General features: G+C 42.6%; 1 protein-coding gene across 1 annotated transcript; it reads right to left on the bottom strand.

The window, feature by feature from the left end:
- Positions 1-858: 858 nt before the first annotated feature.
- LOC118936759 (CD209 antigen-like protein A) lies at positions 859-3,861 on the bottom strand. The gene is made up of 6 exons (XM_090210166.1): positions 3,639-3,861; positions 2,075-2,176; positions 1,806-1,967; positions 1,545-1,687; positions 1,343-1,443; positions 859-1,020 (listed from the first exon to the last, which is right to left on the bottom strand). The coding sequence occupies exons 1-6, from the start codon at positions 3,778-3,780 to the stop codon at positions 879-881; spliced, it is 792 nt and encodes a 263-aa protein (XP_090066292.1). The 5' UTR covers positions 3,781-3,861; the 3' UTR covers positions 859-878.
- Positions 3,862-14,716: the final 10,855 nt, after the last annotated feature.

Below are 14,716 nucleotides of genomic sequence, written 5' to 3'. Positions count from 1 at the left end.
ATGCATACCTGTAGGTCTTTATTGAAGACTCATCTCTTCAGTAGGTCCTATGATTGAGTGTAGTCTGGCCCAGGGGTGTGAAGGTGAAAGGAAAGGCACTGGAGCAATGAACCGCCCTTGCTGTCTCTGCCTGGCCGGTTCCCCTCTCTCCACTGGGATTCTCTGCCTCAAACCCTATTACAGGGGCTGAGTCACTGGCTTACTGGTGCTCTTCGATGCCATCCCCAGGAGGGGTGCGTCACTTGAGTGGGTTGAGTCACTGACGTGATATTCCTGTCCGGGTTGGCGCCCCTCCTTGGGTTGTGCCTTGGGGGAGATCTTTGTGGGCTATACTCGGCTGTCACGACTTCTGCCGAAATCGATGCCTCTCCTTGTTTGGGCAGTGCTCGGCAGTCGACGTCACCGGTCTTCTAGCCATCATTGATCCATTTTTCATTTTCCATTGTTTTTTTCTTGTCTTCTTACACACCTGGTTCCAATCCCATTCATTATCCGGTTGTGTATTTAAGCCTCTGTTTCCCCTCATGTCCTTGTCAGATTGTTTGTTTGTTCATGATCTTGTAGTTTTATGTGGCGTGCTGGTATTTTGGGGGGGTGCATGCTATCAGATAATAGCTTCTCATGCTTTCGCCGAAAAGCATTTTACAAATCTGACTTGGTGGCTAGATTCACAACGAGTGTAGCTTTAATTCAGTACCTTGCATGTGTGTTTTAATGAAAGTTTGAGTTTTATCGAAAACTATAGTTGGCGTTCTGAAATTTCCGCCCGTTGGTGTTCCTGCACTGGGATTAAATTCCGCATCAATGTACTGTATTCAACCATCAACATAACAATAACAGAGCGAGAGAGAGAGACTGTTTGTTACTGTGGGTTATTGTTACACCACTTTCTCACAGATCCAGTTATGATTTGTGCCACATTTGTCATCATTCCATGTCTTTACAGGGTCATCTTGTCCATAGTATATCTCAGCACAGTCCTCTTGCCCTCTATCATCAGGCTGTCCTTTCCCCCAGTACCTAAACAACACAGAGACAGTCAGACATTGTGGTACAAACATACTCCTCAATTATAGACATAGTCATATGTTTTAACAGTTTAAAGACACATTCTGAAAGATGACCATACCATTATACAGAATGGGCCATTTCCAATTATATTTATTTATTATATAATGGAATTTTAATCGAAAAATATGACTTGATTATTGTGATACATCTATAGTTCTCATTGAATAACATCCATGAATAGAAACATACATTCTGATGAACATGATTAGATGCAATTTATCATTGTTGTTTTGTATCCCAATATCATCTGGTAAAATGGTAAATCTCTCACCCTGTGGTCAGTGGGGTGCCGTCCACCCACTTCCAGGTCCCCTCAGTAACAGAGTCACTTAGACCAATCCAGGCTCTCAGGTGGAGGTTGAAGACAAATGTCTGTTGTTGAGAAAGATAGCACATTTTAAGATATTTATAAAATACTGCACACATATTAGTGTACTGAGGAAAATTAGATTTGCTCCGACTTTCTCTCTCACCTGTTCCTCTCTGCTGTTTATGATCACCAGGTCTGCTCCTCTCTCCAGACAGTCCTGTCTGCTCTCCTCCCAGGTTTTCTTCTCAGTAGACAGGAAGTAGAACTTGTAGTCAAAGTATCTCCATCCCTCCTGACAATGCTGCTCTGTTGAAGAGAAAATGTGAAAACATTGTGAAACTTAGCCAGTATCTTTAAACTCATAAACCCATTGATGTATTATTACTGTTGATCTACTAATAATTTATCATAGTTTATATCTCACCTATCACAAAAAGCTTTGCCTGAATATGACCTTTCTCTTCAGTCAGGTTGTTGTATCTGGTCTGTAGCTGGTCTCTCTCTGCAGTTGCGTTGATTTTATAAAGGGAGAAACTCTGAAACAAGTTGTTCCTTTTATCTTCAGAATCGTTCATGACTCTGTTATCTACAAAGTATAAACACAGTTACTAGGTAAAACACCAGGTAATTAGGCATAGTAACCTGCACCTCCTATAACTAGGTGATAAGCAATGAACTTGGACACAAACTCACAGTAGACAGACAGGCCTATGATCCCAGCCAGTAGGAGAACACAGAGCAGCCCCAGACACACTGCAGCAACTAGGAAGCGTCTCTTCCCTGAGCTATCAGGCTCTGTGGACACATACAAGAGACTGTTATGTTTTGTGTGTGTGTGTGTGTGTGTTACTTGACCTAGTTCATATCTGGCTCAGCATAGATGCCCTTTGACATCGTCAACAATACATGGGTCTTTCTTTCTATGTAGATCTACTATACATTAAGTCTCTGATTCTAGAATTAATGTGGTGGTCTTCCAACATGGCAACCTGGAGATGTTGTATGTCAACTGCAAGCCCTCTATACGTTAAGTCTCTGCTTCTACTGATATCATTGTCTCTGAGTCAACTGTGTGTCTCTGTCTGTGTGACTGCTGTAGGTGTTAACTATAGGGAAGTATCAACATAATGACACAGTAGTTGTTAATAAAAAAAATAGGACAAGTTTGCATGCTTGTGCCCGTGCTTGCGTGTGTATGTGTGTGTGAGAGAGATTGTTACAGTGATTATTGTTAAAACATTTTCTGCAGCACAATATAAAACATTCCATGTCTCTACATGGTCATCTTGTCCAGAGTATATCTCAACACAGTCCTCCTGCCCAGGGAATGGGACTTGTTATTTGTGATGATGGACAGGACACTATCATACCAGGAAGATATAGATCATAGAGGGGAAGTGGAGAACAAAGACTAGCTGTTAACATATATTAAATATCATGTGTAACAGTCCCAAGATAATTCAGGGAGTTTCCAGAACTCCTCCTTCCTTTCACCTTTCTGCTGATGTGGACCCTCTGTTTACTCCCAAATATACATCAACATGTTCAGGAGGTCCAGGACTACAAACATGGGTCATTATAATGTCCGTACAATAGATTTGACACTACAAACTGCTCCAAGTGGATACTGAGGATGGGAAGGCTTAACCAGTGAGGATGAGATGACAACAGTAACCACCAGGGCTCTCCTCTAGAATCCAGAGCGATTTACTCTTATCCAGATCGACTTACACGACCAATTAGGGTTAATTTCGGGCTCGGGATTTTGATGCAGCACCCTTCGGTTACTGGCCAATCAATCTTAACCGCTAGACAACCTGCCTCCCTCTCTCTTAATGAACCTGATTGGTCAAGGAGATTTTGAGTGACAGCTGGTTGAATGACAGAAAAGGTCCACTTCACTTCCCTCTTTTGGGACCCATATGTAGGAACAACAATCAAATATGAGCATTTGATATTTTGCTTATATGTAATTTGACAACAGACTGACTTTCAAAGATTATTAGGAAAACACACAGCAGCCCCAGACACACTGCAGCAACTCCAGAGGGTCTCTTCCACCACTGAACATGTACTGAATCACAAATGATTAAACATCTTTGGTAATATGTTTAACTGTATCATCCAGGATTGAGACAAATAAAGCTAGAGTTCTACAGGATAAGCTCACTTGTTTAATATATTGTGTGTAATGTGTGTGTGTGTGTGTGTGTGTGTGTGTGTGTGTGTGTGTGTGTGTGTGTTCATGCGATCTTACCTGAAGCAACAACTCCATCTCTTGGACTGGGCTTGAAGGCTCCTACGTTGCCATATAATTGGTCATCAATGTCTGTGTTCTTCATTGCATTAGATTTGTTGTCTTTAAATCCATCTGTGTTTTCATAGACTCCTTCTGACATCTTAAAATTGTGCTCAAATACAGTAACTTCTACTTCTAACCTCAACTCTAATGTACGTTTGTAGCTGTGTCTTCTCCCTGCACTGTCTTGCGTCTGTGTGACTTTAGGTAGTGAAACTCTTTATCAGTCAACCAAAGTGTGAGTTCAACACAACACAATCAGCAAGCCACCACGTGACTTGCACCAGCCTTAGTTTGATAATATAATACACGATATGGCTCTATATCATGCTATACGATGTATGTGTGATTTCACAGGGTCCCAAATCTGGATGTGCTAAAATGAATTGGGATTATGTTAATTGACATATACACTACATATATCCTGACTGAGTTTACAGCCCCCCAGCCTTCAAATGGAGAGCACATTATGGATCTCACTCTGTGGCTGGTGGTGTAAGGGGAAGATGTCCCTAGACGCTGATCTTGGGTCAGTTTTGCATTTCCACCACAAATGGTTAAGGTTAGGATCGTGGGAGGGATTGCTGATCATACACCTAGGGGAAACTTCCCCCCAGAGTTTGACTGGCCACCAAATACCATGTACTGTACAGTGCATTCAGAAAGTAATCAGACCCTTCACTTATTTCACATTTTGTTACGTTACAGCTTTATTCTAAAATTGTTTACATTGTTTTTTCCCCTCATCAATCTACACACAATACCGCATAATGACTGAGCAAAAACGTTTTTTCAGAAATGAGCGGGTTTTCAGAAATGCTTGCAGGACATATAGAAAAACCTGTTGTTGACTTTCAAATTAATCATTAGATGTAGTTTTACACAAAAGTAACACTAAGAAATGGCTTTGAAACAAAGTTGAGGCCAAAGAGTAACAAGTATGCTGTCCAACCAGAGAGAGAAGAGGAAATTGTGGCTATCAGAGTGAGATGGGAGGGAGAACAGTAGCAGGGTTAGCAGTTTCCTGTGTTTGTGAGGTCAGAGTGAGATTGGAGGGAGAACAGTAGCAGGGTTAGTAGTTTCCTGTGTCTGTGAGGTCAGAGTGAGATGGGAGGGAGAACAGTAGCAGGGTTAGTAGTTTCCTGTGTCTGTGAGGTCAGAGTGAGATGGGAGGGAGAGAAGTAGCAGGGTTAGTAGTTTCCTGTGTCTGTGAGGTCAGAGCTCAGTACGGCTCAATCTATCAACTACAATGAGGAGAGAGCTGTCTCGTTCCAGGCCGAATATATTGCAGTTGAGTAGCACGCATCAACAAATGGGCATCAGATTACTGTACAACATGATGTGATTAACTGATGTGTTAAACACCAATCCAGGCATTGTGAGATCTGGCAGGTGACTTCAATGTAGTCAATCTGGAACGTGGACAATGTCACTAGTGGGGTTGGAGGAGAGAGACGGCGGACCTTGGTAATGAAGGAATCTTTCAGCAGAGACTGAAAGAGACAGCAGAGACAGGTTAACTGTCATAAAATCTATTGTCTACCCACAGGTTAACTGTCATATCATCTACTGTCTATCCACAGGTTAACTGTCATAACATCTACTGTCTATCCACAGGTTAACTGTCATAACATCTACTGTCTATCCACAGGTTAACTGTCATAACATCTACTGTCTATCCACAGGTTAACTGTCATAACATCTATTGTCTACCCACAGGTTAACTGTCATATCATCTACTGTCTATCCACTGGTTAACTGTCATAACATCTACTGTCTATCCGCAGGCTAACTGTCATAACATCTACTGTCTATCCACAGGTTAACTGTCATAACATCTACTGTCTATCCACAGGTTAACTGTCATAACATCTACTGTCTATCCACAGGTTAACTGTCATAACATATACTATCTATCCACAGGTTAACTGTCCTAACATCTACTGTCTATCCACAGGTTAACTGTCATAACATCTACTGTCTTTGCACAGGTTAACTGTCCTAACATCTACTGTCTATCCACAGGTTAACTGTCATAATATCTACTGTCTATCCACAGGTTACTTTGACACTCACTGTTGTTTTGACACCACTATAAAACACAATATCTCTAAGAGATATATTTGAAAACATTTCCCAGAATGCAGCATGGTACTAGGAAAAGTGCTTTCAACAGTTCCTGGTATAAGGTCAATTTATGGCTTTAATTATCTGTAAATTAAGATTTAACTTATTGTTTTGCCTGTAGGCGTTTTTCTCTGCCTAACACTTCTGAATCTGCCTTCACATCACAGTCAGGTTTTTGTAACTGGAAATAGGCTCTGTTTAAAGATTCTGGGTTTAAGCTACATTCAAAGGCAGAGCATCATATCAATGCTATGTATGCTTGAAATCAGCATAAAAAGGCTATTGACAGCAACTCATCAATGTTAGATGTCAAAAATGAGGACCGTACAAAGAAAGTGGGGGGGAAACTGTACTTCCATTTAAACAATTGCAGATTTGCTCCTATTAACTGCCACTCAAAATATAGCGCAGAGATGTCATCAAGAGTCTGATGACTCTCACAACAAGGATTATTTTTAGACAATCTTAGAAGAAATAGCAAAGCATGACCCTGTCATGGAGAAAAGGATGAATGCATGTGGCAATGCTAAGTACAAAAGCCACCAAATCCAGAAGGAAGTTCTTGAGGGCTTTGCTGAGATGTTTCAAAGTGAACTAATAAGAGAAGTAAAAGAAAGTAAAGTGTTGAGAGTAATTGCAGATGAAACCAAAGAGTTAAAGAAAAAATAACAAATGTCTTTAGTTGTGAGGTACTATTACAATGGGGCCATCCACAAAAGCTTTTTATGCTTTCGGTCAGCTGAAAGCTTAGATTCATCAGGGCTCACAAAAATGATAATTGATCGCCTTGAAAAACATGGTCTGGACTACTGAAATAATCTTATGGGGCAAGGCTATGATGGTGCATCCGTCATGAGCGGAAAACATTCTGGTGTGTCTGCCTGGATTAAAAACAGTGCAAGATTTGCATTTTATGTGCACTGCAATGCACATTGTTTGAATTTGGTTCTTGTCGATGCTGTAAAATCAGTGCCTGAGGCAGTTACTGTTTTGCTCTCCTGCAGCTTTATAACTTTGTATCTGGCTCTTACGTTCATCTCAAGTGGCTTGCAGTTCAGGAAGAGCTGTATCCACAGCAGCAGCCCAGGGAACTACAGTGCGTGTCACCAGTCCGGTGCCACCTGTACCAGCCCCACGCATCAGGCCTCCGGTGCACCTCCCCAGTCCAGGCGACGTTTCACAGTCCGGAACCCCCGGTGACGGTCCACAGTCCGGAACCTCCGGTGACGGTCCACGGTCCGGAACCTCCTGAGACGGTCCACGGTCCGGAACCTCCTGAGACGGTCCACGTTCCGGAACCTCCTGAGACGGTCCACGTTCCGGAACCTCCTGAGACGGTCCACGGTCCGGAATCTCCTGCGACTGTCCACTGTCCGGAACGTCCTGCAACGGTCCACGGTCCGGAACCTCCAGCTCCGGGGCAGGAGCTCTTCTCTCCGCCGATGCCCAGTCCAGGTACGGCATCAGGTCCAGCTCCAAGGCCGGAGCCTTCCTCTGTGCTGGTGCCGCTCCATGGGAGGAGCTTTGCTCTGCGCTGGTGCCCAGTCCAGGCACGGCGGTCAACTCAGCTCCATGGCCGGAGCCTTCTTCCGCGCCGGTGCCTAGTCCGGGTGTGGCGAACAACCCAGCTCCATGGCCGGGGCCCTCCTCTACGTCGATGCCCAGTCCGGGCACGGCGTTCTACCCCGCTCCATATCCGCGAGTGGATTGGGTACTTCGCCCTGCACCGGAGCCGCCCCCAACATTAGATGCCCACCCGGACCCTCCCCTATTGAGTCAGGTTTTGCGGCCGGAGTCCGCACCTTTGGGGGGGTGGGGGGTGGGGGGGGGGACTGTCACACCCTGACGATAGAGAGCCTTCTATTCTCTATGTTGGTTAGGTCGGGGTGTGACTACTCTAGTTTTTTATTTCTATGTTTGCCTGGTATGGTTCCCAATCAGAGGCAGCTGTCTATTGTTGTCTCTGATTGGGGATCATATTTAGGCAGCCATTTCCCCATTGCGCTTTGTGGGATCTTGTTTATGTGTAGTTGCATGTTAGCACTCCATGACTTCACGTTTCGTTTGTTTTTGTATCCGTTTATTCTACACACGATCGTGACAAATACACCTTTGGAGCCTCCAACATTTCAGAACATTTAAACTGGGACACGTAGTATGTAGCATTTAATGTATCAATTTCCACACGCAAATAATTTGAATGACTGTTTCAAAACCTTTCCCTTGTGAAGTAAGACACCATTGTTTGGAAGACAAGTTGTGTTCTGTTTTAAAATATTAATAATCTGTTTGTTACAGATCATTATTTTAAATATTTGAGTTTGGGGCATTAGACATCAACCAACCTCATGATCTTAAGGTAAACAGTTTGTGTGGCAAGTGGAGGGATAATAACTATTGGTTTACACTTCCATGTGTGTGTCTCTATGACTACAGGGTATTTATCAGTGTTCTGAGATTCAGGTTGTTTATTTATGCTCCAGTTCACAGTATCCTGTCGACGGCTCTTTCTGTCCACATTAACGTACATCTTCGAAGATATCTCCATTTATAGGTTCATTCTAATTACGCCCTAAAATATATTGTTGTTTTCTATGGAGCTAGAGAGTATACACTGGATTGGGACTATATGCTGTTAAACAGCTGTTTTGTCTTAACAGGCTGAGTCTGAGAACATACACTGTTATAGGTTTGTGGGAGGACTTCACACCTTAACAAGGTCTACCAACTTCCTGATTAAATGTGATTGGATACTTTAAACAGTGTGACCTGGACACACACAGAGTGCAGAACAGTACTGAGAGGGCACAAACACACACATTCACACACTGCTGTTGAGTCTCTTCCTGGAGGTTGCTGTCTGCTCAAACCATTGGTTAAAGAACATTGTTACTTCATTTATTAATCTGTGACATTATTATGTACATTATTAAAGTGAAAAGTATAGGTTAATATTTGGTCCCGCGTTCTTTTTTTTTGTATAAGCCTATGGCAAATCACATGACATGTTTTTAATAAAAAATAATGAAGAATCATTTTCCAGAGTAGGCTCTATCTCTATTAGTCTTTCCTATATTCCTCTCCTCCCATCTCCTCTCTGCCTATCTGAGAACCTTACTCTATTTCATATAACAGCTTCTACCCCCAAACCATAAGATTGCTGAACAATTAATCAAATGGCCACCAGACTATTTACATTGACCCCCCCATGCTGACGCAGAGAGCACAGCATGATCATAGGTGAGATGTCACTTGGTCAGGTCAACAGAAAGTATTATTAAAAACTTCTTAAGGCTAGGGGGCAGTATTTTCTTTTTTGGCTAAAAAACGTACCAATTTGAAACTGCCAATTTCTCAGCCCCTGAAACTAGAATATGCATATAATTGTCTGATTAAGATATAAAACATTTTGAAGTTTCCAAAATGGTCAAAATGTTGTCTGTGAGTTGAACTGATATTGCAGGCTAAAACCTGCAGGCTAAAACCTGAGGAAAATCCAATTAGGAACTGCCCCTGTTTCTGAAACCTCTCTGTTGTTATGCATCCCTATTGCCCATTTAAAGGGATATCAACCAGACTCATTTTTCTATGGCTTCCCTAAGGTGTCAACAGCCTTTAGACATAGTTTCAGGCTTTTATTTTGAAGAATGAGTGTGAACGTCCACATTGCGTAAGTGGATAGGTGGGGGCTCTCAGAGTGAGTTATGCGCAAAAGAGAAAGGCAGCCATTGTTACTCCCGGTCCTAGTGAAAAGCCAACTTTCCCGGTTGATATATTATCGAATAGATATTTGAAAAACACCCTGAGGATGGATTATAAAAAACATTTGACATGTTTCTGTGAACATTATGGATATAATTTGGAATTTTTGTCTGCGTTGTCGTGACCGCTCTTTCCGGTGGATTCCTGTGCATAACGCACCAAACTAACGGAGGTTTGGATATGGTTTGGATATTTGGATATAAAAAAATATCTTTATGGAACAAATGGAACATTTGTTGTCTAACTGGGAGTCTCGTGAGTGAAAACATCCGAAGATCAAAGGTAAACGATTAATTTGATTGCTTTTCTGATTTTCGTGACCAAGTTACCTGATGCTATGTGTACTTATTGTTTTGTCGAGCAATCGATAAACTTACACAAACGCTTGTATTGCTTTCGCTGTAAAGCATAATTTCAAAATCTGAGACGACTTGGATTAACAAAAGGCTAAACTGTGTTTTGTAATGTTGCACTTGTGATTTCATGAATATTAATATTTTCTTGTAATATTATTTACCTGTGGCGCTATGCTACGCTACGCTATTCAGCGTTGCTGATGACAATTATCCCGGATCCGGGAAGGGTGGTTCAGAAAGGTTCATTGAAATACAGACAGAGATGGAGTAGTCCCAGAATTAATGATCAAAGGTCAGTTTTGCATTTCACCTCCTGATTTAAGATGACTGACCTTGTTAGAATAAAACAAACAGGGCTTAATCATGCTCTCTCGTCTGCAGGTATGTTTTGATGTGAGAGAGGAAGCAAGTCCCGTTATCGCCACCTCACCCGCTCTTAAGATAACCTTCGGGCCGACTGGGAGCCCAAGGCTGGTTAGGAGACACCGCAATTGTGAGAGAATATTAGGGTAGCACTGTAATTCATGAATCATATGTTGTCTGCGAGGTTCTTACCTCTTTCCCTTTCTGTCTTCTACACCACTTTCCCCACCTTGTCTTTCTGTCTTCTACACCACTTTCCCCACCTTGTCTTTCTGTCTTCTACACCTCTCTTCCCACCTCGTCTTTCTTCCTCGTTTTATAATGCACACCATATGTGCATTGAAGTACAGATTGAACTTATATTTATAATATTACAATTATCATAATTATAATGCATTTATAACACCTGGATAATGAACTTCTTTAAATAAAGTGTTTCACATTATCCACTGGTTGAAATTAAGTGTCTCATTGAAATACTATCCTGTGTCCTCAGATTAATAAAGCATAGCTTTTCTTCTTCTGTATATATGAATTACAAATCAATCATGTTTCTAATCTATTGCATAGTTACAATGTATAATCATTGATGTCCAAGGAGCTGGAGTGGTTAACACTGTTGAAGTGTATAATTGTAATACATACATGCAGACACAGTAAGCATGTAAATAGTTAGTTAGCTATGTTACTTCAGCTGCATTGCAAGGCAAGCTTACATAACTGCGCATTCAATTTGCAGTAAATGCTTTCGCTAGCTAGATTCTTTACATTCACTGTTTCACAAGATGGCAGCCTGGTTTGCTGGTAATCTCAGGAGTCCCTAAAACATTAATCAACACAAATTATAAATGAATTATCCTAACACTAGCTAGCTGGCTAATGTTAGCTAGACAGATAACTTGCTAAAGAGCGATTTTCGTGAATTAACTTCATGACAAAATAATATGCACAAACGTTTTGTCTCTACATGAACTAACATTTTCCTCTCCATTGTAAATGTTTTGCCTGACTCATTATGACGTTATAACAACCTACATCTGGATCCACCGTAATGTTTTGTTAGCCATCTTTGATGAAGAACGCCACAAGGCAAGGGTGGCTCACGTCAACATCATTGGAACCACTCGATATGATTGGTCATATAAAAACCTTGGGACCCAAATGCATAATGAGCGCTCTAACTCCCCCTTGTGGTAGTCTGGAGCAATGAAGCCGTGATGCTGGGTACCTCTTAATCCTGCGGTACAAGCTCGCAACTTTTAAAGGAAGAACCACTGTAGGTTGTACCCAAAGCCCAGTGCTCCATGAGCAAGGCTGTTTACTGTAGGTTGTACACACAGCCCATGGGGCAACCAAATCTCACTTAAGGCCACCTAAAGGCTAGAAGGGTGCGTCTTGGTCAATTTAGCTAGAAAAATGCTGCCTTCGTCAATCTGCCTCTCTATGAGGCCGCCCATATTTATATCCACCACTTACCAAACATAGCAAACATCTCCTGAACCCTGTCTTGGTCTCGCTGTTGCTGGTTTCTCTCTTCAGTCAGGGCATCGTAGCTAGTCTGTAATCATCAATCAATCAAATGTATTTATAAATCACACCCTGATCTGTTTCACCTGTCTTTGTGATTGTATCCACCCCCCTCCAGGTGTCGCCCGTCTTCCCCTTATCCCCTGTGTATTTATAGCTGTGTTTTCTGTTTGTCTGTTGCCAGTTAGTCCTGTTTGTCAAGTCAACCAGCGGTTTTGTGTCTCAGCTCCTGCTTTTTCTTGTCTCCCTTTTTCTCGCCCTCCTGGTTTTGACCTTTACCTGTCCTGACTCCGAGCCCACCTGCCTGACCATTCTGCCTTCCCCTGACACTGAGCCTGCCTGCCAACCTGTACCTTTGCCACCCTCTGGATTGTTGACCTCTGCCTATCCAGACCCTGAGCCTGCCTGCCAACCTGTACCTTTGCCACCCTCTGGATTGTTGACCTCTGCCTACCCAGACCCTGAGCCTGCCTGCCAACCTGTACCTTTGCCACCCTCTGGATTGTTGACCTCTGCCTACCCAGACCCTGAGCCTGCCTGCCAACCTGTACCTTTGCCACCCTCTGGATTGTTGACCTCTGCCTACCCAGACCCTGAGCCTGCCTGCCAACCTGTACCTTTGCCACCCTCTGGATTGTTGACCTCTGCCTACCCAGACCCTGAGCCTGCCTGCCGTCCGGTACTGTTGCCCCACCTCTGGTTTACTGACCCCTGCCTGCCTTGACCTGTCTATTGTCTGCCTTGACCTGTCTATTGTCTGCCTTGACCTGTCTATTGTCTGCCTTGACCTGTCTATTGTCTGCCTTGACCTGTCTATTGTCTGCCTTGACCTGTCTATTGTCTGCCTTGACCTGTCTATTGTCTGCCTTGACCTGTCTATTGTCTGCCTTGACCTGTCTATTGTCTGCCTTGACCTGTCTATTGTCTGCCTTGACCTGTCTATTGTCTGCCTTGACCTGTCTATTGTCTGCCTTGACCTGTCTATTGTCTGCCTTGACCTGTCTATTGTCTGCCTTGACCTGTCTATTGTCTGCCTTGACTTGTCTATTGTCTGCCTTGACCTGTCTATTGTCTGCCTTGACCTGTCTATTGTCTGCCTTGACCTGTCTATTGTCTGCCTTGACCTCTCTATTGCCTGCCCCTGTTGGATTATTAAACATTTGTTAATTCAATGTGGCCTGCATCTGGGTCTTACCTTCATCCTGATAGATGTCACAAAGTGCTATATAGAAACCCAGCCTAAAACCCCAAACAGCAAGCAATGCAGATGTAGAAGCACGTTGGCTAGGAAAAACTCCCTAGAAACTGTCTGTGCTGGGTGGAGATTATAAGTGTACGTCACCATTAAAGGCCAGATTTTTCTAAAAACAGCAGGTCCTGGACAAGGTAGCAAGTCCTGTGAACACTAAGTCAGTGTTCCATAAGTCGCAGGCAGAACATATCATAGTGGAGCAGCAGCACGATCAGGTGGACTGGGGACAACCAGGAGTCATCGGGCCAGGTAGTCCTGAGGCATGGTCCTAGGGCTCATATCCTCTGGTCTGTAGCTGGTCTTTCTCTTTAGTCTGGGTGTTGTAACTGGTCTGTAGCTGGTCTTTCTCTGTTGCAATGTGTTGTAACTGGTCTGTAGATGCTCTCTCTCTCTTTAGTGAGGGTGTTGTAGCTGGTCTGTAGCTGGTCTCTCTTTGCAGATGAGTTGATCATTTAACCTAAGAAGCAGTGGGGGAAAAAGTACCCAATTGCCATACTTGAGTAAAAGTTTTTAAAAAATGAGGTTTTAAAGATACAAGTATCAAAGGTAAAAGTAAAAGTATAAATCACTTAAAATTCCTAAATTAAGCAAACCAGATGGCACGATTTGAATAGTTTTATTTTTATTTAAGGATAGCCAGGGGCTGACTCCAACACTCAGACATAATTTACAAACGAAGCATGTGAGTTTAGTGAGTCCACCAGATCAGAGGCAGTATGGATGACCAGGGATTTTCTGTTGATAAGTGTGTGAATTTGACAATGTTCCTGTCCTGCTAAGCATTCAAAATGTAATGAGCACTTCTGGGTGTCATGGAAAATATATGGTATAAAAGTACACTATTTTCTTTAAGATTATAGTGAAGCATAAGTAAAAGTAGTTCAAATATATAGTAAATTCATTCAAATAGATGGGCTCTATTGTGAAACTGGTCCCCTAAAACACACTGTATTCCTCTAACATCTTCATTGATATAAACAGTGGACACAGACATCTCCATAGTCTACCACTATCTCTCTATGAGAGCTGTCCAGTGTGTGCAGCCTGGCACTTGCTATTTGTGACGATGGACAGGACACGATCATACCAGGAAGATATGAACTAGAGAATGGAAGTGAGTGTGAGAGAGAGAGAAATAAAGAGTGAGAGAGAGAGAGAGAGAAAGAGTGTGAGAGAGAGAGAGAGAGAGAGAGAGAGAGAGAGAGAGAGAGAGAGAAAGAGTGAGAATGAGAGTGAGTGAGAGAGAGAATGAATGTGTTACAGTATGGTGATGTTAAACCACTTTCTCACAAATCCAGTTCAGTTTGCTGCCACATGACAAGTCATTCCATGCCTTTAGAGGACTCTGATCTTTGTGTATCTCAACACAGTCGTCCTCCCCAGTAGAACCTGCATTATCAGGCTGTGGGTCATACCAGTACCTACAGGGTTAAAAACAGTCAGATATCATGGTTAATACGAGTACATACAGAGTTAAAAAACAGTCAGATATCATGGTTAATACCAGTACCTACAGGGTTAAAAACGGTCAGATATCATGGTTTATACCAGTACCTACAGGGTTAAAAACAGTCAGATATCACAGTTAATACCAGTACCTACAGGGTTAAAAACCGTGAGATTTCACAGTTAGAACATTACAATCCTAA

The sequence above is a fragment of the Oncorhynchus mykiss genome, chromosome 19, assembly GCF_057628025.1.
Source record: "Oncorhynchus mykiss isolate SJ-2025 chromosome 19, ASM5762802v1, whole genome shotgun sequence".
NCBI lineage: Eukaryota > Metazoa > Chordata > Actinopteri > Salmoniformes > Salmonidae > Oncorhynchus > Oncorhynchus mykiss.
The sequence above is the reverse complement of the archived record's forward strand: the minus strand, read 5'-3'. Positions and strand labels throughout refer to the sequence as shown.

Bases quoted from the DNA above. Each gene is read 5' to 3' on its own strand.
- LOC118936759 (XM_090210166.1), bottom strand. From the start codon at position 3,780: ATGTCAGAAGGAGTCTATGAAAACACAGATGGATTTAAAGACAACAAA. The intron at 1,968-2,074 runs GTGAGTTTGTGT...TATACTTTGTAG, and splicing joins CATAGGCCTGTCTGTCTACT to ATAACAGAGTCATGAACGAT. The intron at 1,021-1,342 runs GTGAGAGATTTA...TGTGTTGTTTAG, and splicing joins GGCACCCCACTGACCACAGG to GTACTGGGGGAAAGGACAGC.